This window comes from Bubalus bubalis, chromosome 9 (assembly GCF_019923935.1).
Source record: "Bubalus bubalis isolate 160015118507 breed Murrah chromosome 9, NDDB_SH_1, whole genome shotgun sequence".
In the NCBI taxonomy this organism is placed as follows: Eukaryota; Metazoa; Chordata; class Mammalia; order Artiodactyla; family Bovidae; genus Bubalus; species Bubalus bubalis.
The window spans coordinates 95,689,876-95,712,269 of record NC_059165.1 but is presented as its reverse complement, the minus strand read 5'-3'; the positions used below and the strand labels follow the sequence as shown (position 1 = coordinate 95,712,269).

The 22,394-nt window shown below is 54.4% G+C and overlaps 1 protein-coding gene across 8 annotated transcripts in view; it reads left to right on the top strand.

Moving 5' to 3' along the window:
* The window catches only part of SMARCA4 (SWI/SNF related, matrix associated, actin dependent regulator of chromatin, subfamily a, member 4), an 89,907-nt gene that overhangs the window by 53,724 nt on the left and 13,789 nt on the right, over positions 1–22,394 (top strand). For 4 of the 8 annotated variants that reach the window (XM_044948137.2, XM_044948136.2, XM_044948134.2 and 1 more), the window contains exons 22-30: positions 685–771; positions 1,784–1,830; positions 3,426–3,592; positions 6,384–6,547; positions 8,629–8,856; positions 9,169–9,267; positions 9,534–9,611; positions 10,254–10,472; positions 14,775–15,037. In XM_044948137.2, the coding sequence (XP_044804072.1) occupies positions 685–771; positions 1,784–1,830; positions 3,426–3,592; positions 6,384–6,547; positions 8,629–8,856; positions 9,169–9,267; positions 9,534–9,611; positions 10,254–10,472; positions 14,775–15,037 (1,352 nt within the window). The remainder of the gene's footprint in view (positions 1–684; positions 772–1,783; positions 1,831–3,425; positions 3,593–6,383; positions 6,548–8,628; positions 8,857–9,168; positions 9,268–9,533; positions 9,612–10,253; positions 10,473–14,774; positions 15,038–22,394) is intronic. The other 4 variants (XM_044948140.2, XM_044948139.2, XM_025293494.3 and 1 more) reach the window with 3 other exon arrangements.

Below are 22,394 nucleotides of genomic sequence, written 5' to 3'. Positions count from 1 at the left end.
CCTTCCAGGTCCCTCATCTCTGTGGCCTCGAGCTTAGCCCAGCCTCCCCATTCCCTCCCCCACATGTTTGGTTTGGGCTCTTTACCTGGGCTGTTGTGGCAGCACGTTTCCTGGTTTACTTCTCTGCCCACGGCAGCCACCCCCGCACCCTTCCTTCATCCCGGAGCCAGAGGTCTTCCTCAGCCGTCACGGCCCATCTGGCTGCAGCCCCCGGGGACTCTCTCCCAGTGCCCGCGCAGCTGGCCTTCTGAATCACACAGTGTTTGTGATCCGGCCTCAGCGCTTTGCCAGTCCTTTCCGTCTTGCTGGCCTGGCCCCTCCTCACTCTTCACCCTCCAGGGTGCCCAGGGGTCTCTGCTCCCCCAGCGCTGGCTTTATGCTGGCTTCTGAGCCCCAGGAGGAGCCAGCTCCACAAGCCCTGCCTCCCCCCATGTCCTCCTTCCACACCCACCCCCACCCCACTCCAGACAAGACCAATTTGGGAGCCTCTTATGGCTCAGCTGGTCAAGAATCCGCCTGCAACGTGGGAGACCTGGGTATGATCGCTGGGTTGGGACGATCCTCTGGAGAAGGGAAAGGCTACCAACTCCAGTATTATGGCCTGAAGAATCCCATAGACTGTATAGCTCTTGGGGTCTCAAAGAGTCGGACACGACTGAGCAACTTTCACTTGTGCCTCCTCAGGGCAAAGGTGGTACCAAGACCCTGATGAACACCATCATGCAGCTGAGGAAGATCTGTAACCACCCCTACATGTTTCAGCACATCGAGGTGAGGCCCAGGTGGGGGGCCTCAGCCCGCACGAGGCCCTGCTTCCCCGGCAGAGCTGGGGCACTTCTCTCTTCAGCTTTAAAGATGAAGAGTTTGTAATTAGGTGATGTGCATACATTTGTCTTCTTATTGAGATTCTCTCTGCAAGTCCTTATTGTGAAGAATCCAAACAGTGTAGAAAAATATGAGAGAGAGGGACTCTCCTGGTGGCCCAATGGTTAAGACTCCGCACTTCCACGCCGGGGGCATGGGGTTGATTCTTGGTCAGGGTACTAAGATCCTGCATGCCCTGTGGTGGCCAGAAAGAATACATAACATTTTTTTTTTACAAAGGAAAGAGAAAAGAAGTATGTGAGAGAAATGAAAGTCCCACCTTGGATGACCACGAAGCCTTCCAGGCTGTTCTCTGGAATTGCTTCCCACCCAGGGTGGGAGTGGTCATGCCACCCCTGCTGGCTGGCTACTAGCCTTCCCCACTCGGCAGTGTGTGGGGCCATCCCAGGTCAGCATGTGGAGAGCATGTCCCTCTTCATGACAGCTCCAGCCATGACCTTTCTGGGCCCCAGGACACTTGAGAATCTGGATTCTTGCTTCTGAAAAGCACACATAACGACTTCCCTGATGGTCCAGTGGTTAAGGCTTCGTGTTTTCACTGCAGGGGGTGCAGGTTCAATCCCTAGTCCGGGAACTAAGATCCCACATGCCACATGTTGCGACCAAAAAAATCAAATAAATTTAAATGAAAAGCACACATATGTCTACACATTCTGGCATAAAGTTTCAGGATCATCGCAAATCCCCTGACAGTTCCTTTTCAGTGCTCCAAAGATGATGTCGGGTGCCTTGTGCGCACCTTTGGTGGTTAAGACCCTATGGGAAGGCGTGTCGGGGGGGTAGAAAAGCTGTTGTCAGCACTTCTGTGTGGTCTTGGAGCTGCTGTGGGTGGGCTCGGAGGCATGGGGCCGGGACACCTTTTCCTGCCCCCACTGACCCGCGTCTCATTCTGTTACAGGAGTCCTTTTCTGAGCACTTGGGGTTTACCGGCGGCATTGTCCAAGGGTGAGAATCTCCCTCACTTAACAGGGTGGATGGATGGTCCACTGTGTTCTCGCTGTGGTTGACTGTGTTTCTGTTGTCACAGTTGTCTGCTTTCAAAGGCAGTGTATTCCTGGTAAAAAACTTAAAAAACATAGATGAGCCCAAAGAAGAGAAATGAAAATTCTGCACTTTGAGGGACTTACATGGTGGTTCAGTGGTTAAAACTGTGCTCCAAATACGGAGGGCCTGCGTTCGATCGCTGTTCAGGAAGCTGCATTGCACCCGCTACAATTAAAGATCTGCACGCTGCAGCTAAGACTCGGTGCTGCTGCTGCTGCTCAGTCGCCTCAGTCGTGTCCGACTCTGTGCGACCCCATAGACGGCAGCCCACCAGGCTCTGCTGTCCCTGGGATTCTCCAGGCAAGAACACTGGAGTGGGTTGCCATTTCCTTCTCCATTGCGTGAAAGTGAAGTCACTCAGTCGTGTCCAACTGCTCGCGACCCCATGGACTGCAGCCTACCAGGCTCCTCCATCCATGGGATTTTCCAGGCAAGAGTACTGGAGTGGGGTGCCATTACCTTCTCTGAGATTCGGTGCAGCCAAATTTAAAAAAAAAAAAAAAATCTGCAATTTGAGAGTTGATCAGACATGGCTTCCAGGTCCCACTCTTGCACTTCTGGGTTCTGTGACCCGTGACAGCTTCCCTCTACCCTCTCGAGCCTAAACTCTGCCCACCAGGAGAGAGGCACTTTTTATACAGTGTGCCACCCAGCTTGCCGTGGGGGTGTTTTCCCCAGTATTGTTTATAAAGTGCAGCCCCAGCATGGTTCAGCCTTAGCATTGGGCTCGGATCTAGCCTCCAGGTTTCACTCTTCAAACATTCTCAGCGCTAAAGCCACCATCACTTCTCTGGGATAGTACACTCTTTCTTAGAGCAGGAACCCTGAAGGAAAGAGCAAAGGTCCTTTTGCTGTGTCGTTTTTTTGTATCAAGTTACATAATGGGGTCCCACAGACCTGGCCTTGAGTCCTGGCCCTGGCAGGTCAGCAGCCATGTCACACTGCCCCCAGCCTCAGTTTCCATACCTGTAAACTGAGAATGAATGACCAAAGCCATGTGGCCCTCAGCCCTTCTTCTCACTCGTACAAAGATCCTAGTTGCTCCGTAATTCCACAGTCACCCTTGACCCGGGGGGCTTCCCTGGTGGCTCAGATGGTAAAGAATCTGCCTGCAACGCAGGAGACTGGGGGTCAATCTCGGGTCAGGAAGATCCCCTGGAGAAAGAAATAGCAAATATTCTTGCCTGGAGAATCCCAAGGACCGAGGAGCCTGGTGGGTTATAGTCCATGGGGTCAGAAGGAGTTGGACATAACTGAGCGATTGACACTTTGACTTGACTTAGGGTGGCCTGCGTTTATTTTAGTTGGATTGGAGTGGCTCTGCTGAAACTTTGGGGGCTGGGTAGTCTGCCAAGGGAGACATTTGTGTGCCCCTGGCCCTGGTGGCCAGCCCACCCAGGACTGGTCAGGTAGTGGGTGGGAACACGTCCTCTGCCTGCCTTCAGGGCCCTGTGGTTCACGTCCTGTGTGTCCTTCCCCGCCCCCACCCTCCCCAGGCTGGACCTGTACCGAGCCTCAGGGAAATTCGAGCTGCTCGATAGAATTCTTCCCAAACTCCGGGCCACCAACCACAAAGTGCTGCTGTTCTGTCAGATGACCTCCCTCATGACCATCATGGAAGACTATTTTGCATATCGTGGCTTTAAATACCTCAGGCTCGATGGTGAGTGTGGCCGGGGAGAGAGATGTGTTTGAAAGGGCCTTGTTATCCACTGCTGCCGAAGCTTCTGGAGGGTTTGCCCTCCCCCGTGAGGCAGGGCAAGGCCCAGAGACTCCAGGTCTAGTGTTGGGAGTGGACACAGTGGCATGCTCAGTGACGCAGGCCTGTGGGACTGGGAGGGGTCCTGGGAGTATTGTGCTGGTCTCCCGAACACAAGGCTTAAAGTCCTTGCACCGTAACGCTGGGTCCAGTGGCTAATGTGTATCCCATAGACTTAATTTTAGTGGGAAGTGACAGAAACTCACATCCTGTGGGCATAGGGAAGAAAGCCTTAATAGACTCACATAACTGAACTTTAAGGGTAAGCTTGCTTCAGGCACAGCTGGATCCAGGTACCGAGATAGTGTTAGAGGAGCTTTTCTGGGGCTCTCGGCTCCTTTGTCCTCCATGTTGGCTTCATTGTCAGGCATCCCTTCCAGGCTTTTCTTCCACCCACAGAAATTGGGGTGTCCCCAACACTGAGCAGACAACAGTGTCCCCAACAGAGAAGCAGCTTATCTTTTTCCCCAGGGGTCTGGAGTGAGCTTTCATTCGACTGCTGTGAGCGACATGCCCCCGTCTCCACTGCCCTGGTGGCTCTGGAGCTGAAATCAGACCTATCCATGCCGGAACCACAAGCACGGGGAGAAGCAGGAAAGGGCGGGATGGAGGGATCCAGATGTGGCAGGGGTGATGGGGCATGTCCAGTGGGAACCACGCTGGCCTGTGACCATCAGAAGCCCGGCTCCTGCTTTGTTGCCAGCATAAGGGAGTCCTGGGGAGATGGGGCTGAGCACAGTGGTAACGGTGTGCGGGACTCCTGATCCGACACGTGTCGCTGACCAGGACGGCCTTAGGGGGAGACCCCCGCTCTCCATAAGACGGAGTGAGTGGGGCTCTCAAGAAGAACTGGACTTGGGGGAACTTCCCTGGTGGTCCAGTGGCTACGACTTCACCTTACAATGCAGGGGGTGCAGGTTCAGTCCCTGGTCGGAAGCTAAGATTCCCATGTGCTTTGGGACCCCCAAAACTAAACACAAAACAGAAGCAATACTGCAACGAATTCAGTAAGGACTTTTAAAAAACTAATTCACATCAAAAAATAGCATTTAAAAAAAGAGAGACTTGAGACCCACTGGAGTAAATACAGTTAAGAAGCGTGGGATAGACCGTATTTCTGCAAGACGTTGTCTAAGCTCGGTACCAGCTGCATCCATCCATGGATGGACACCCAAACCTCTGTGCCTCTGTTGTGTGTTTCTCAGTGCCTATCGTGGTACTGTGGATTTTCAGACCGTTAACTTGTGATTGCTGGGTGGATCTGTCCTTCGAAATCGGCCCTCCCCACTCCCGCCCAGAACCTTTGCTGCATCTCCATCTTGCCTTCTTTCAGCTGTTCTTAGAATTCCATCCAGGGTAGTAACCTTTACAAACACAGCTTTGGTCAGGTGCTCACGCGTCCTGAGGCTGAAAGCTGCATCCCTGCCAAGGCCTGTGTGACCTCAGTGCGCTGGCCTCTGTTGGGTCTGAGCTCTACGATGGTGACACCGCCCCCTAGTGGACAGGCCGAGAGCATGTTCCCACCCACCCAAGTATCTGTCCACTTGCCCCCCAACCCCTTTTTCTCTCCATGACAAGAGGCCTCTGTGTAAGTGAGGACTTCCGTTTGCTGGACCATGGTTGCATCTTTAGCATTTCATGTGGTCACTGCCACATGGGTGGAAACTCTGGGAAAGAAATGCCTGGTGGTCCAGTGGTTAGGACTCTTATGTTTCTACTGTGGAGGCATGGGTTCAATCCCTGGTCGGGGAACTAAGATCCCACAGGCCTCTCTGCCCCCAGCCCCCTAGAAGGAATGGCAAAGGGTTGGGGAGCTCAGTGACATGGGGAGCGGAGCCTTCTGCTGTCAGAGTGCTGAGAGTGAGGGTGCAGCCTGGGGTACTGGAGCAGCCCCTTGACCCGGCCCTGCCCAGCCGTGCCTGAGGCCTTAGCCCCTCCTAGGAGCCAGGACAGCCCAGGCGCCATGGACCTTGGGCCTCTTTGCTGTTCGTCCTGATGTGTAGGCGAGTCGCTAGAAGCAGCACCAAAAATGACACCTGGTTTCACCAGAGGCACCTCTGCTTTGAGTTGATGGGAGCCTGAGGAGCTTAGATGCCCCTCTGAGGATCACGCCCGGGGCCCTCACATTCGAGTCACTGTGGCTTCAGGAAGCGGGGAGCCATCCTGCCCACAGAGAGACGTATCCCCATTGTACAGTCGCATGTGCTTGTCTGTATAGACGGTTCCCTTTGTGAATGGAGAAAACCCACCACAGGGGCATGGAGGCAGGCTCCAGCCTCTGACCAGTCTCATTACCATAGCAGCACCGTGTGTCCACCCAGAGGCCCCTCACGGGTTCAGAGAGGCGCACTGAAACAGCGCCGCTGCAGCGTCTCCCACCGCCCCGGACAGCTGGTTCCAGCAGTGCTCGGGTCAGCCTGTTGCCTGGGTGTCTGCGGGGTACCAGCCCTGCGCTGCAGCGCCTGCCTGTCTAGTGCCTGTGGCAGCCCCCGTCCACGTGGTGGGGCTCATTTTCTTCTCCTGGGGTGGGCAGACTGGCGGTCAGTGGTGTCACCTGGATCTGAGTTGCTCGTCAGTCACAGTCCACAGCCATTGGTTGGAAGGCGGTGGGCGTGGTCGCCGCTCCCTGATGCAGGTGTCCCTCTGTGTCTCCTCCCTCGGTTGCCCTGCTAACACTGGTCTACCCACTCGGCAGGAACCACGAAAGCAGAGGACCGGGGGATGCTGCTGAAAACCTTCAACGAGCCCGGCTCCGAGTACTTCATCTTCCTGCTCAGCACCCGGGCCGGGGGCCTGGGTCTGAACCTCCAGTCGGCTGACACTGTGATCATTTTTGACAGTGACTGGAACCCCCACCAGGTAACAGCGCGCACCCCCCGGCAGTGACCGTGCCCCTGGTGTGAGTGTCCGGCGGCCTCCTGACATTTTCCGAGAGCCTTGGCAGCGCCTGGAGAGAGGTGCAGAGGGCAGTTTCTCAAAAGCAAACTAATTATTTGCTCTGATTATGAAAAAATACATGTTCTACCGTTATTTTAAAAAAATTTTCTGAAAATTCCCCGGCTGTCCAGTGGTTAGGACTCCACGCTTTCACTACTGACGGCCTAGGTTCGGTCCCTGGTCTGGGGACTGAGCTCTCACAAGCTGCGTGGCACCATCCAAAAGAAGGGGAAAAAAAAACCAATCCTGGCATCCCATAGATGTGCAAAAAAATGGAAAATGGCCCCGTCCTATGGTCTGGTAGTAAGGGTCCCCGTTAGTCATGGGGTCCTTCCTGGCCATGTCCTGGCCCAGCCCTCACGGCGGCCCCTCTTCGCCGGGGCTCCTTTGTGTGCTCCACGCACAGCTGCCCTGATGTCTTGTCTGCACGCCTGCATGGGGCTACATGCCCGTAGTTCTTTCAAATGCAAATACCAGTAACTGAAAGTAACAAACGGAAGTGTGCATTTTTTCCCTTCCCTGCCACTCCCACTCTACTCTGAGCACACGCCAGCCTCTCCCTCTGTACACACAGATGCTCTGGCTTTGGCATGAACCTGGCACGTTCCAGCACGTGTCTCTTCCTGCCACTGGCTGGTGTGTTCACATTTCCGTGCAAGTGCACTAAGCCTCTGCCCAGCACATCCTCGGCAGCCAGCCTTCCTGGTATATGGCGGCCCCAGGCCTTTTAACTCAAACCCCAGTGGGCAGGTGTCCAGGTTTCCCGTTTCTCGGCCTGACCGCTGTCCTTTCATGGAGCCCTCTTGTCCCTCTCTCAGAGCACTGGCCAGGCCCAGGCTGAGCGAGAGGTGGGGTATCTCGGCCCACAGGCCTGTGCCCGTCATGTTCTGTTGGTTCTGCCAAAGTGGCCTCCACCAGGCTGCCCAGCTCTCGCTCCTGTTGATGGTGTGAGTGAGCCCTTCCCCACGCCCAGTGGCCCTGGTTATCACCGTGCGAACCATAGCCTGTATGCCAGCGAACGTCTGGGGTGGTCACTGCCGTCAGCCTGGGTTGGAATGGTTCCCACCCAGACTCCCGTGACTGGCCTGTTTGCTAGGAGGTGGTGGGGCTGTGCTTCCCCCAACAGCAGGCAGCTGGGGGAGAGGCCTCTGTGGAGCCCCTCCTCCACACTGGGAGGCATTGGAGGTCATGAGACATGGCAGGGCTAGGTGTATCATTAGGCGCCAGTCCTCCCTGCCGGGAATCACGCAGGCTGACCAGGAAGCTGAGCCGTGGGGCCAAGACACGCCTGTCCCACCAGGTGTGGCCTCTGCTGCCCTGTGGGGTGCAGATCTCCAGGTCAGCTCCACGCGGCCCCAGACTCAGGATTCCGTAGGCGCCCTCCTGGCTCTGCACTGGGCTCATGGGGTGACACAGATCGTGTTGGCACCACACCTCCCACTCTACCGGCGTTTGCTCCACACCAGGCACTGGGTATCCATTGCCCGTTGGCTCCTCATGCACACAGTAACCACGAGCGGGGCTGGTGTTAGCAGTGGCTCCCAAGGCTAGACTGGTGGGACCTGGGCCCGGCGTTGCCTGGCAAGGGAGCAGCAGGGCCCCCAGTCAAACCAGGCATCGACCTGGAGTGGTGCGCAGCTTCGGCGTCATTCTGTAAACAGTGCTGTTGCGTAATGCGGCCCCACCTAGGGGGCCTAGTCACACAGTGATGGGCCCCCATGCAGCTGTGATGGGAGCTGCTCAGGAATATCCCTCAGGCAGCCTTTTAAAACCACGCTTCCTTCCCGAGTATCTGCCAAGTTCCACTTAAGGTAGAAAGAGACGCTTTTGCAGGATCTCAGGGTGAAGTCCCCTTGGCGCAGGCTTCAGGTCTCGTTCCTGAGTTTCCTGGCTGTGTAGCTGCTGGCCAGGCGAGCGCTTGTGTGTCTCTCAGCAGCATCCAGTGTCCCGACTCCCCCTTAACCATCTGGGGCTGACGGCATCTCCCCCACTCCCGCCCCCAGGACCTGCAGGCGCAGGACCGCGCCCACCGCATCGGGCAGCAGAATGAGGTGCGGGTGCTCCGCCTGTGCACGGTCAACAGCGTGGAGGAGAAGATCCTGGCCGCGGCCAAGTACAAGCTCAACGTGGACCAGAAGGTGATCCAGGCCGGCATGTTTGACCAGAAGTCCTCCAGCCACGAGCGGCGCGCCTTCCTGCAGGCCATCCTGGAGCACGAGGAGCAGGACGAGGTGAGCGCAGCACTGGCCCCGACCCCCTCCCCGGCGTGAGTGGTGGACGCATGAGCGGCTTTCGTTTTTGTTTTTTTTTACCTTTTTTTGCACTTTTTCTTTTTCTTTTTTTGTTTTTTTTTTGCATCCCTTTGGAGTAAAGGGAGTGTGGGCTGAAAGGAAAGACGATGAGTATACTTGCTTTTTCTTTGAAGTGGTTTTTTTTTATTATTATTATTAATTATTATTAAAAAAAAAAAAAAAAAAAACAACTGCTGGTGAAAGACGCCGGATTGATAGCCCTGGAGACTGAAGTCCTCTATCTATCCACAGAGCAGACACTGCAGCACGGGCAGCGGCAGTGCCAGCTTCGCCCACACTGCCCCTCCGCCAGCGGGCGTCAACCCCGACTCGGAGGAGCCACCTCTAAAGGTGAGCGGGGTAGTTCAGTCTCCACGCCCATTCAATCCTCGGCTTCTCGGCTGAGACGGCCAGCAGAGGGCCCTGACCCCACGGAGCGTGCGTGTGCGTGTGCGTGTGTGCCTCATCGCTGCCGCGTGGGTCCCCATCCACCGCAGCCGGACCAGGGACCACCAGCTCCACTCCCACGGACCGCCGCCGCTCGCCTCCGAGCCCGGCCGCCGCCGCCGCCCACCCCGGCCTCCCCGCAGCCGGACTAAACGTGTGACGTCTTGTAGGAAGAAGACGAGGTGCCTGACGACGAGACGGTGAACCAGATGATAGCCCGGCACGAGGAGGAGTTCGACCTGTTCATGGTGAGCGCCGCGGGCACTGGCTATTCCACCTGCACGGACCGTGGGCTGTGGGGCTCACATGCCCCTCCCTGCCGACACCCAGCAGACCGAGTGGTCTCAGTGACATCGGCGTCCCCAGACTACTGAAGCCGGGGGCAGCCCTTCGAGTGGGCTGCAGACAGCACCTAACTGACCCCTCTTTGTCCCGTGGTCTCCTAAGGTCTCCTAAGCATGTCATAGGGATGGCAGGACACCCGGGCACACCCAGTCCTGCTGGTGCCTGTTGTCCTTGAGGCTCTCTCCCTTTCAGAGGGCATCATACTGTCCCGGGCCGAAGAGCTAAATCGGGCCTCGGTCTCAGATCTCCCTCGCCCTTCGTGGGTGTGGAATCCAGGGCGTCCTTGGCCTCAGCGGGCCTGTGCCTCCCACTGAGGCTGTCCATGGAACCGCCATCCCATTTCAGCCCTGCTTCTGTCACCTCCACGTCCTTCCCAGTTCTCTCTGCCCCACAGCAGAGTCCCAGCCAGGGTCTGACCTGAGAGCTCAGCCAGTTTGGCCACCACAAAACCCAGCTACCATGTAACTGGGTCCCCAGGCAGGGCGCCCCGCATGTGCCTGCCGGCCGTCCCTGTGCTAACGCTTCCTTGGCCCCACACCCCACAGCGCATGGACCTGGACCGCCGGCGTGAGGAGGCCCGCAACCCCAAGCGGAAGCCGCGGCTCATGGAGGAGGACGAGCTCCCCTCGTGGATAATCAAGGACGATGCCGAGGTGGAGCGGCTGACCTGTGAGGAGGAGGAGGAGAAGATGTTCGGCCGTGGCTCTCGTCACCGCAAGGAGGTGGACTACAGTGACTCGCTGACTGAGAAGCAGTGGCTCAAGGTACATGCTGGAGAGGGCCGTGAGAGGGGCTCAGGCGGCACAGGTTTGGCTGCCGGGTTAGGGGCCTTCATCCAAACCCCGGGCAGCGCCCTTTAGCCATTCTCAACACGAACGGCAGCAACCCTTCACACACGGGCTCAGGTTCACTCCGTTCCTCCTGTTGAAACGGTGGCAGGCACACCTTTGAGGCTTCCGAGCCGCTCAGAACGCACTGCTGGGTGGAGCTGGCCTTTCGTGTGTCAGGTTAAAGAAAACTTGGTGACCTCGGCAGGGGGCTGGCCAGAGAACCCAGAGCTAGACTAGGGATGTCACCACTCCCTGTAAGATCATTGGGAGTGCTAATGGGGTCAGGTGCCCTGATCAGGGTGCGTCATCCCTGGGAGCTGCAGGGAGGAGGGAGCGAGCGCCCCGCCCGGCCCCCTGGAACCCCGTAGCCCCCAGCCCTCGGCTCCCAGGGCCCAGCACTGAGGTCAGCATCTGGGTTACCGTGACACATCAGACCCCACCCCCACCCCAGAGCTCTGAGTGTAGAGGTGACGATTGAGAGTCCAACCCTCAAATTGTTGTCCCTGAAACAGTACTTGCAGAAGGCAGGTGGTGGCTTTTGGCTGCGCCCTGCTGGTTGTCACACCCTGAAATGAGCAGCTGCACCCCAGGCCTCTAATCACACACCCCAAGGTTCCTCTTGATTAACTGTGGTCGCGGCACTTCCTCGGCTGTGAGGCCGGGTGGCCCTGATCCTCTCCTGAGACCTCAGAACACCCGAGATTTGCAAGCTCACCCACTGAGCTATACACCAGAGGGAGCTGTTGAAGCATGCCAGGCAAGAAGCCTACAAAACTCAGATGAGGCAGCTGGGGTGTCCTGTCCCCAGCCCTCAGCTCAGGGCTCTGAGAGGCAGAACAGAACCTCTGACGTTAGCCCAGCCATAGACCTTACAGCTCCCATGGGACCTCTGCCAGCCCTGCATTGCTAAGGCAGTGGGTGCCCTTGAAAAGGGCTTCCCAGGTGGCTCAGTGGTAAAGAAGCTCTTTGCAATGCAGGCAACACAGGTTAGATTCCTGGGTTGGAAAGATCCCCTGGAGGAGGAAATGGTAACCCATTCCTGTATTCTTGCCTGGGAAATCCCATGGACAGAGGAGCCTGGAGGGCTACAGTTCATGGGGTTGGAAAGCATTAGACGTGACTGAGCATGCATGCACACCTTTTAAAAAAAAAACTGCCCACTTGTGTATAATAAAAATTTATGCACATTTCTTTCTCTACATTTTTTGAGGAATAACTTACATACCACGGAATTCACCCACTTAAGATGCACAATTCAGTGATTTTGGTGTGTTCTCAGAGTTGTGACAGTCATCACAAGGGAAGTCTAGACCTTTCTCCTCTCAAAGAAACCCTTTCCTCTCCAGCTATCTTCCCATCCCATTAAATCCTCTGAATGACTTTGTCAACAAAAATTTTGACTATTCAGGACATTTTCCATGTGTAAAATCATGGAATACATGATCCTTTGATGTCAGGCTTCTTTCACTTAGGAAAATGTTTTCCAGGTACATATAGATTCTCGTGCACATCAAGAGTTCATTCTTTTTATGGCTGAATGATAGACCATTATGTGGGTATACAGTACAACATTTGTGTATCTAGTCATCAGTGGGTAGACATCATTGGGGTTGTTTCTGTTTTTCGGCTGTTATGAATAATACACTGAATATTTGTGTATACAGATATTGTGGACACATGTTTTGATTTCTCTGGGGTGGATGCCAAGGAGAGGATCATAGGGTCATTCTCTATTTAACCTTTGAGGGGACAAAAACTCTTTTCCGAAGCGGGTGAACCATTTTACACTCCTGCCAGCAGCACAAGAGGGTTTCGGTTTCTCCACATCCTCACTGATGACTTCTATTTTTTGGCTTTGGCTGTGCCAGGCAGCATGTAGGATCTTAGTTCCCTGCCTGGGGATCAAACCGGCACCCCTGCATTTGAAGCTCAGAGTCTTAACTGCCGGATTGCCAGGGAGGTCCTGTTTGCCTCTTTGATTCCAGCCATTCTAGTGGGTGTGCAGCGGTATCTGTGGTTTTGAACTGCATTTCCAGGGGGCTTGTGGTGTCAGGCCCCTTTTCATGTGCTCGTTGGCCATGTGTAGATCTTCTTTAAAAGCCTATTATCAGACATATAATTTGCAAATATTCTTTCCTGTTCTGTGGGATGGTTTTGGTTTTTGTTTTTCACTATCTTGACGATGTCCTCTGTAGCACAAAAATGTAAATTCTGATGAAGTCAAATTTGTTTTTCTCTTTTGGCCTTGGTATCATGTCTGAGAGTCAGTCCGTTGTCAAATTGAAGGTCACAGAGATTTACCCCTGTGTTTTCCTTCGTCAGTTCTTACATTTAGGTCCATGATCCTTTCTGAGTTAACTTTTGCCTATGGCATGGGGTCAAGGTCCAGATCCATGCTTTTGCATGTGGCCTCTGGTCATCCCAGCACCATTGTTGGAAAGACTATTCTTTCCCCTTGGATAACATCCTTTTTTTTTCAGTAGTTCATAGTCAGTAAAATTTGCATTAATAAAAGAGAGATTTACCCAAAACAGCACTCCTCGGTCTTAGCTGTGGGCGTGGAACTGGCACTGCTTCTCTGGCAGCCACTGTGCCCTGTATGCACACAGACCCTTCAGAATGTGCCTGCCTGTTTGCCCGCTGCGCTGACCCACATGTCTTGGGTGTAGGACCGGAGGCTCCAGTATTGGATTCCAGAGCCTCCTGTAATAGTGATCACAGATACAGTGATTTTAACACAACAGGAATTCAACTTCTCACAGTTCTGCAGGCTGGGAGTCTGAAATCTAGGCATCAGCAGGGCTGTGTTCTGTCTCCAGGCTCCTTCCTTGCCTCTTCCAGCTTGTGGTGGCCCCAGCATTCCTTGGCTTGAGGCTACGTCTCTTCAGTCTCTGCCTCCATCTTCACATGGATGTCCCTAGGGTCTCTCTGTATGCCCTTTTCTGTCTCCTGGAGTCTGGTCCACCCTAACAGAGGATGGTCTCATCTCAGTCCTTGAGTTATTATGTGTGCAAAGGTCCTGTTATCCTATAAGATGGCACTCTGAGGTTCCGGGTAGATACAGATTAGAGGGGGCACGCTTCAGCCCTCTGCATGCCTGCCCCTGGGCCAGCCTACTCTCAGGCCCTCCTGCCCGCTCTGTGCCCCCATGCTATTCCTTTAGCCTGGGTACCTCCTCCCACCGCCCCCCAGCCCTCAGGTCTGCTGACGTGCCCCACCCAGGGGAGCACTTCCCACCCCCGACCAGGACACATCAGCTGCCGCACCCTTGGAGCACCACTCACCCTCCCCATGGCAGTCAGCACGCTTGTAACCGCATTTGTGGGGGGTGTGACTGTCTCCCCTCCGCAGGGGGCGGTGGTCAGTGCCTGGCCCCAGTGCCTGGACCCTACCTGCCCACAGTTGCAGCAAGTCACTGAGATGAGTAACCAGTGCCTCCCCTCCTTTTGGCTCCAGACCCCCCTCCCATTTCTGACTCCAGCCTCCCCTGGACACCTGGCTTCCTCTCACTGGGTGTTCAGATTAGTTACTACTTTGAGAATTCATCATTCGGAGCTATTTTAAAGTGACCATTTACGTTCATGTCCTTCAACTCGGCAGTTTCACTTCCAGGAATCAATCTGAAAGACAGACAGATGTCTGGTCATGGCATTACTTAAAAACAGCCCACCCCCTAACCCCACCCCACCCTAAGTTGGAAAGAACCTAAATTGCCCAAGAACAGAGGTTCAATTAAGGCCCGCTGTGCGAGAAAATACTTAATAGACATTAAAAATTGTGCTGCAGAAAAACGAGAGGAAGTGTATCTAGGACAACTTAGTGAGCAGAACGATGGGTCGTGGTGTGGTCTGGGCTCTATCCCCCTGCTGCCTCGGTTGTACAGACAGGTGGATGGTGGTCCACCTGTGGGAACACTCCTGATACTGTTGAACTGCACACTTGACAGTGTTTGAAGCACTTGGTTCTGTGGGATGTGGATCTTAGCACAGTTGTTTTAACAGCATGGCAGTCGGGGGCACAGTGTTGACCAGGTCACCTCCCGGTGGAGGACTGACAGGCACCCACTCTTTGCGGCTCTGCACCATGAGGCTGTGACTCTTCAACTTGTCACAGACGCCATATGTCCGTGAAGGACGGGGTTGGGGAGGCAGAGCTGTCCCCCACTGGGCCCCCGGGTCTGCGCGCGGCCTCTGCTTGTCGACCTCGGTGCTGGCTGTCCTATTTTTACCACTATTGACCCTGAAGGCCATCGAGGAGGGCACGCTGGAGGAGATCGAAGAGGAGGTCCGGCAGAAGAAATCGTCACGGAAGCGCAAGCGAGACAGCGACGCCGGCCCCTCCACCCCAACCACCAGCACCCGCAGCCGCGATAAGGACGACGAGAGCAAGAAGCAGAAGAAGCGCGGCCGGCCACCTGCTGAGAAGCTCTCCCCTAACCCGCCCAACCTCACCAAGAAGATGAAGAAGATCGTGGATGCCGTGATCAAGTACAAGGACAGGTAAGTGGGGGCTCCGGGGGGGCCCTGTGAGCCCACTGCCTCCAGGGCAGTCACTCCACAAACTCTGATTGGTTCTCCGTCTCAAGTCTCTGACCTCATGGGACATGATGTTCACGTCCTGGAAGACGGGAGACAGTGTCAGCCGTGATGAGAGGGCAGGAAGGTGACCTTTGAGAAGAGCCCCAAGGAGGGCAGGTCTGGGGCCAGTGCTCCAGGAGGGGCCCCACAGTGGGGTGAGTGGAGGACGAGGGTGTCTGCTGTGATGGAGGCCGATCACATGGCCAGTGGACCGTGGTGAGGAGGCTCCTGTGGCTGGAGCAGAGAGCCAGTGGGTCTCCTGTAGACACCTGCCCCCAACCCTCGCACCCTCTTCCCACCTGATGTAGTCTCCCTGGGCCATCGCAGGTCAGCCGCTTGTTGAGAAGACATAGACCTGGGTCCCTGCCCTCAGAGAGATACCAAATAGAAGACTGTGTGCTTTCTGCTTCAGTGAGGGTCCTGAGTAGATCAGGAGCTCTCCTTAAGAGAGGGACTTTTCCTGGTGGTCAAGCAGTTAAGGCTCTGTGCTACCTTGCAGGGGACACGGGTTCAATCCCTGGTCAGGGAACTAAGATCCCACATGCTATGTAGTGTGGGCTAGGGGAAAAAAAAAAGGATAGAAAAAGCAGAAAAAGAAAACCATGGCTCTCTCACAGCCCTCCCAGGAGATGCGTGTGTGTTCTGCCCACTAGGGCAGGTTGTGTGCAGGTGCGCAGGGCAGCCAGGGTCGTCCTTCAGCCCCCCAGTGTCTGTTCCGCTTCCTGCTACATCCAGGTCCATAAGGCTGTCTCCATGGCAGGAAGGCTTGAGTTTATAGCAATGCTTAGCAGTTAGTCACAAGCAAAGTGGGGGGAATTAATCTGTGGGAGGGAATAGTGTGAAGGTGTGAGCCCGGGAGCATCCCTTGGAGACACTGTTAGCGTGAATTTTGGGGTGAGTAGTGACTGTTATAGAACCCAAATAAAGGATGCAAATTGTGCTAAGAATTTTCTGTCTTAAGAAGAGAAACAAAGGATGAAGTGGAGAAGAAGCAGATTCAAGTTCAACTTCTGGGCCTAAAAATGTATAATCTGTGTCATTGTTGAGAACAAAACATCAAACTCATTTGGACACTTCACCTCTGAGGCAGATTCCACAAAGAAAAAGAAATGTAGAGCAGCAATTATTCAAAATATGCAGCGTACCAAAATCCAGTGAAAATGACAGACCCTGGTGTTTTCTTCTTAATAATATTCTTCCAAAAGAACCTTGTTAGAATCGAGAAAACAAAGACCCTTGGAGGTCAGTGGGGAAGGATGGGTTTTTCTGAACGTCATGCAGATTGCTGGCATATCCAGACAGAGAAGATGAACCTTGACCTCTCCCTTCCCTGCACACATATATTAATTTTAAATGGATGATAGACAAATGTGATGTAAATGAGCTGTATTTCAGTAAAGGTTTTTTTTTTTAATGTGAAAAGAGCAACATGGGAGAAAATCTTCGTGGCCTGGAAGGAGGCTGGACGGCTTCAGGTCAGAAACGCCACTAGCAGTAGAAGACTCGGAAGCGAGACTTCACTAAAGTTAAACGTCTGTTCATCAGAAGACACCCTCTTAACAGATGGTGAAAACTGTTACAGACTGGCAAAGGAAAATCAGATTTTAAACAGGCATAAAGGGACTTCCATGATGGTCTGTGGTTAAGACCTGGTGCTCGCTCGCAATGCAGGGAGCACAGGTTTGATCCCAGGTGGGGAAACTATAAGATTCTATGTGCCATATGGAGTGACCTTAAATAAATAAAAATAAAACGGGCAGAGACTTCCTGGTGGTCCAGTGGTCAGGAATCTGCCTGCCAGTGCATGGGACGTGGGTTGGATCCCTGGTCTGGTAAGATCCCACCTGCCATGGAGTGGCTAAGCCGGCGTGGCCCAGCTGCCAGTCCTGCACTGTCGAGCCCGCGCTCTGCAACAAGAGAGGCCACCACAGTGAGAAGCCTAAGCACCCCAGCTGGAGAGTGGAAGAAGCCCGTGCACAGCGCCGAAGACCCAGCACAGCCAGAAATTTGAAAATAAACAAAACAGGCAAAAGGCGTGAACAGACACCTCCCAGAAGAGGATGGCCTGATGACCAGTCAGCATATGAAAAGGTGTTCTGATCACTGCACAAATGTCATGACCACAAGGAAACGTACAAGTGGATGGGAGTGATGTGCCCCCTCATGTGCCCCAGAACGTGGAGCTCCAGGACCTCACACGCTGCTCATGGGCACACCGGGCTCTGGGCATTGTCTCCCAGAGCTGGACACACTGACTGCTTCTGACATGGCCACTCCAGTCCTAGTGCTGAGCTCACACACCCACCAGAAGACACGCACCGGTGCGTCCACAGCAGCTCTGATCACAACTGCCCTAAAGGAAACAGCCCAGCGTCCACCCCCAGGAGAACATGTCCACGGTGGCCTAATGGAGAGCAGAATTCTGCCAAGCACAGAAACAGCCAGCGTCAGCTGCCTGGAAGAATCTTACAGATGCTTTGTTGAGGGAGAGAAGCCAAACACTGACAAGTACAAGTTGTGCGCTTCCAGTTACAGGAAGTTCAGAGGCTGATCACTGGCGATGGATGTAAATCAGTGCTTGCTTCTGGTGGGGGAACTTGACAGAGAAGAGGCACTAGGGACCCTCTGAGACTTTGGAATCTGGGTCTGCACTTGAAAACCTTTACTAGGGATACACCTCAGATGTATATACTTCCCCATAGCAGGCTACATCTCGGTTATTAAAAAACCACAGGGCTTCCCTGGTGGTCCACTGGCTAAGAGGACTAGTGCGGGGGGCCCGGGTTCCACGCCTGCTCAGAGAACTAGGTCTCACATGCGGCAGCTAAGAGTTCACGTTGCACCACTAAAGACCCCGCCTGGCCCAACGAAGACCTGATGCAGCCAAGCAGATCAGCAAATAGACACTTGGAACCAGCATCTTACTGACAAGGCCCTGGATATGTTCAAACCAAAGACAAGGTATGTCAGCTGTCAGTCCACCTGCTGTCATCCTGTGACTTAGAGAAAAATCCATCTGAGCATCGTGTTTCGCCACTGGGACACAAGAGAAAGTGGCTCCCCCAGCTGCTGAGAACCACCATTCTCCTGGCCTGTGTGAAATGGGTGGTAAATCAGTCTGGCGTGGTGCAGGGAACCCACGTCAAGACTGGTCTTTAGGACACAGAGATCCTGTTAGGGATTCTGTCATCCAGCTTGCCGAGAAACCCAGCTGCAATCACAGAGCTGAGCTCCCAGCCCTGTTGGACCCACACAGCGGTGCCTCCATTAAGGGTTGGACAGGTGGCTGACGTCTAACCTCATGTCCCCCTGGAATAGACGGCCACGCTAGATTGGGCATGCCTGCTAAATCGCTTCAGTCAGTCCACCTCGTGTCCGACTCTGTGCGACCCCACGGACTGTAGCCCACCAGGCTCCTCTGTTTGTGGGATTTTTCAGGCAAGAACACTGGAGTGGGTTGCCATTTCCTTCTCTAACACTAGACTGGGAGCTCTCCATTAAGCTGGGGGAACTGCAGAGCAGTTACAAGGACAGCGAATAAGACCATTCTGGGAAGTCCACCCGCACTCCAGCTTTGAGATGAGTTTGGTTCTTGACTGGAGCTGGGCCTTCCACTTGCTGGGTTGCTGGTGGCCGCACAGGAAGAGATCAGACAAGGCACACAATTGCTTCAGAGATGATGTGTGGGAACAAGCTGACATTTCTGATGTTCTCAGCAGACAGTGTGAAGTCCCGGGGAAAACCTTGGTGTGGTTCATGCAGCTGTAAGATTAGGCCCCACCCTGTCTCTTCTGACCACAGCTGCAGAGTCCAGGGTCTCCAGGTCCATCCTCAGACTCGATGATCCCCTGGAAGGACTCTCAGAACATTCTGAAAGCTGGTGTGCTCATGGTGATGGTTTTTTACAGCAAAAGGACACAGGTTAGAACCAGCCGAAGGGAGAGGCATGGGGGCAGCATCCTTCTGTGGCGTTGCAGGCAGCACCAGCTTTGCTGGCAACATTACAGGAAGATGCACACGGAGCATTGCCAGCCCGCAAGCCTTGCTGTCTGGGAACTCGGTCACATAGACATGACTGACCACCCACGTGGCTGCCTGGTCTCCACCCCTCTATAGTTGAGCTGATGCCGTGTGACCCCACACCTCTGCCTAGAATCACATTCTTAGACTCTGTGCCCAAGGCCCCCAATTAAAGAAAGTCACCCCCGCCCCCCCGTCCCGCCCAGGCAGGACATTCAAGGGCCGAGAGATGGCCTCCCAGCAGCTGAGGACAAAGGCCAGACCTTTCTTTGGGCCAGGTTATAATCTCTGTGATGCACCTGTCATCTACCTGGAAGGTTCTGAGGGACTGACCACTGCACCACACCAAGGAGAATAGACATAGAAATCGGAGGCAACCTAACGCACTTTTTTGTCTCAGACTTCCAACTACTCCTTCCCAGAAGGAAAAGTGAAACTTTGGGCTTAAAGATCCCATTTCACTTCTAGAACCCTGTGATTGGCTAAGCACTGTACTTGAGTTAAACGTGGATCTGAAGGAGAGACTGTTACAGCTTGATTCTTCTGGCTGCCACAGAATGGTCACCAGACATTATCAGTAGCTGGCTTCCATGGAGGGAGCCTGCCTTGCTGAGCCGGGCTCATGGGGCTGCCATTCCTGCCCCTGGTGGTCATGGAGGCTCGATGCGGTCTCTCCAGAGAGAAGTGGCTGGGCCTGTCCTGAGCTGCCACTGATCAGCACCACTCCAAAGTTTGCTTTCAAGTGTTGATTTCAAGATCTCCCCACAGTTCTGTCCAAATACCCACACAGTCATGGTTGCTTGCACCTTCGCATCTATACCCTTGTCTGCATGCAGGTAATGTCCTGATTTGGAACCTTTTGCTCCCTTCATGTGTGTTCAGACTTAGGGCTGCCACACCCACCCTTCTCAAGTTCCCTGCCGCCCATCCATGTGCCCTGTGAGTAGCACGCCCTGGAGTTGTACGGCTTCTGACATAGGCATGTGCAGCTTCTGGCATTGGCAGCTGCAACCCCCTGCTATGTCAGGGTGAAGCTGCACATCCCAGGACTTCCCTGGTGGTCAGTGGCTAAGACTGTGCTCCCAGTGCAGGGGGCCTGGGTTCAATACATGGTCAGGGAACTAGATCCCACATGCCGCAAGTAAGAGTTCACATGCCACAGCTGAAGATCCTGAGTGCTGCAGCTAAAATCTGGAGCAGCCAAATAAATGAATAAGTAAATATATTTTTTAAATGATTAAGATGGTAAATTTAAAAGAAAGAAAATGCAACACCCACTATGGGTTCACTATGGGAAAATGCTTGAAGAATCTGCAGTTGACCAGTCCTGGCCTGGGCAGCCCTGGAGGCCAAGCCTGCGTGCAGGGCCTCTCAGGGCACCTTCTTGGTGCTTGGAAACCTGAAAACTACACAGAGGAACCATCTGTTAAATAGCCATGAGTGAAACCAGAATTAAGTTGGAAATAGGGATTCCCACTTTAAGCATGCAAATAAGTTAGGCTCCGGGGTCTGGCCAGGGACTGTGTGTGGTGCCAGCTGCTGTCTTCTCCCCTGACCCTTCGCAGGGAGGCAGCTGCTGGTGGCCAGAACATTTGGGCACTGTCTCCAGATGCCAGTCAGCGGTCATGTGTCCCAGGGCACATCCCATGGCGCCTTTGGGACAGCTTCAGAGAAGTGCATCTTCTAGAAGGCCCTTCTTCAGGGTTCAGCCTCCTTAGGACCCCACAGAACCCCCTCTGTGCCCAACTGGCTGGGGTGTAGAGCTAGACTGTTAGCAGCTCCAGGGCAGAGCTGTGGCTGCTGTAAAATCTGCATGGACAGTGGAGGCGTGTTGGCACCAGGTGTCCTGAATTTACTCACGGAGCCGAGGTTGTGCAAGAGAACATCTTTGTTTTTAGGAGAGTCTCAGAAGTTATTCCCAGAGGGTTCAGAAAGCTGGTGATGTGTACAGGTGCCCAGGCTAAGCCTCCCAGAGCTGAGCTCCACTGGGTGGGGACCCAGAGGGCCCAGGTCCCCTTCTCCTGTCTTCTTATCAAGGACCCTGTAAGAACTGTAGGGGTCTGTAGATCTAGGGTCCATACAAGATCCAGGGCTTCCCTGGTGCCTCAGTGGTTAAGAATCTGCCTTGCAGGAGTCATGGATTTGATCCCTGGTTCGGGAAGTTCCCACATCCTGCTTGAGCAACTAAACGTGCTCACCATGACTGCTGACCCTGTGTTCTGGAGCCCACGTGCTGCAGCTGCTGAAGCCTGCAAACCCTAGGGCCCATGCTCCACAAAAAGAGCAGCCACCGCAATGAGAAGCCCAAGCCCCGCAACTGGAGAATGGCCCCTGCTTGCCACAACTAGGGAAAAGCCTGCCCAGCCACAAAGACCCAGCATAGCCAAAAATAAATACAATTATTTTTTTTAAAAAAGCACTAGAGTCCCCCGTGGGTGATGAAGGGCCCCACGGCATGCACCATGGCAGCTTCACCCGGGCCTGGGGCCCACTGCCCAGACCCTCTCTGCATTTGCCCTCTGCCCTTGCAGGTGCACTGAACGCCTTGATTAGAATAAAAAAGCAGATAGCTCTCCGGGGGAAAGGTTGTGCCTTGATTTGTAAGAAAAACCGGGGCAGAGTCACAAGGCCCGGGCAGGTTGTTGAGCCGAAACATTCTCTAGGAGAGGACGCCCCAGTTGGCTCCAGTCCCCTCAACATGGGCCTCTGGCGAGAAGGGAGCGGATGACAGTAGGCGGTCTTGGAGCCCTTTCCTGAGCGGGCAGGGAGGCCTCAGGCTTCTCCTGCCTCAGCCTGTGGCAGGCCACACTGGCCCTCCATCAGGAGCCCAAGCTTGGGTCCTCCAGGGACAGGAGGCAGGCCTCCACCTGCAGGGCCAGGTCTGGGGTCAGCATCATCTGCCTGGCACCCAGTCCCCAGCCTGACATGGAAGGCGCCCGGGTGAGATGTTGTGAGAAATAGTGCTGATTGCTATCATCTAACCCCAGGCCAGTCAGCGTGGGCACGGGCCTGGTTGTTAGCCAAGTGGGGCTCCAGACCACAAGAAGGTTAACTTGGGTGGCCTTCTTGAGCCAAAATGAGATTCTGAGCCTGCCACACACTCTGCTGGAAGAAGCTCCAGCTGCCCAAGGTGTCAGGCCAGTTCCACCCCTGGGCTTCACTCTCTGCTGGTAATTGCCGTGGTCTAGACAGATGCTTACTCCTTGGAAGGAAAGTTATGACCAACCTAGATAGCATATTCAAAAGCAGAGACATTACT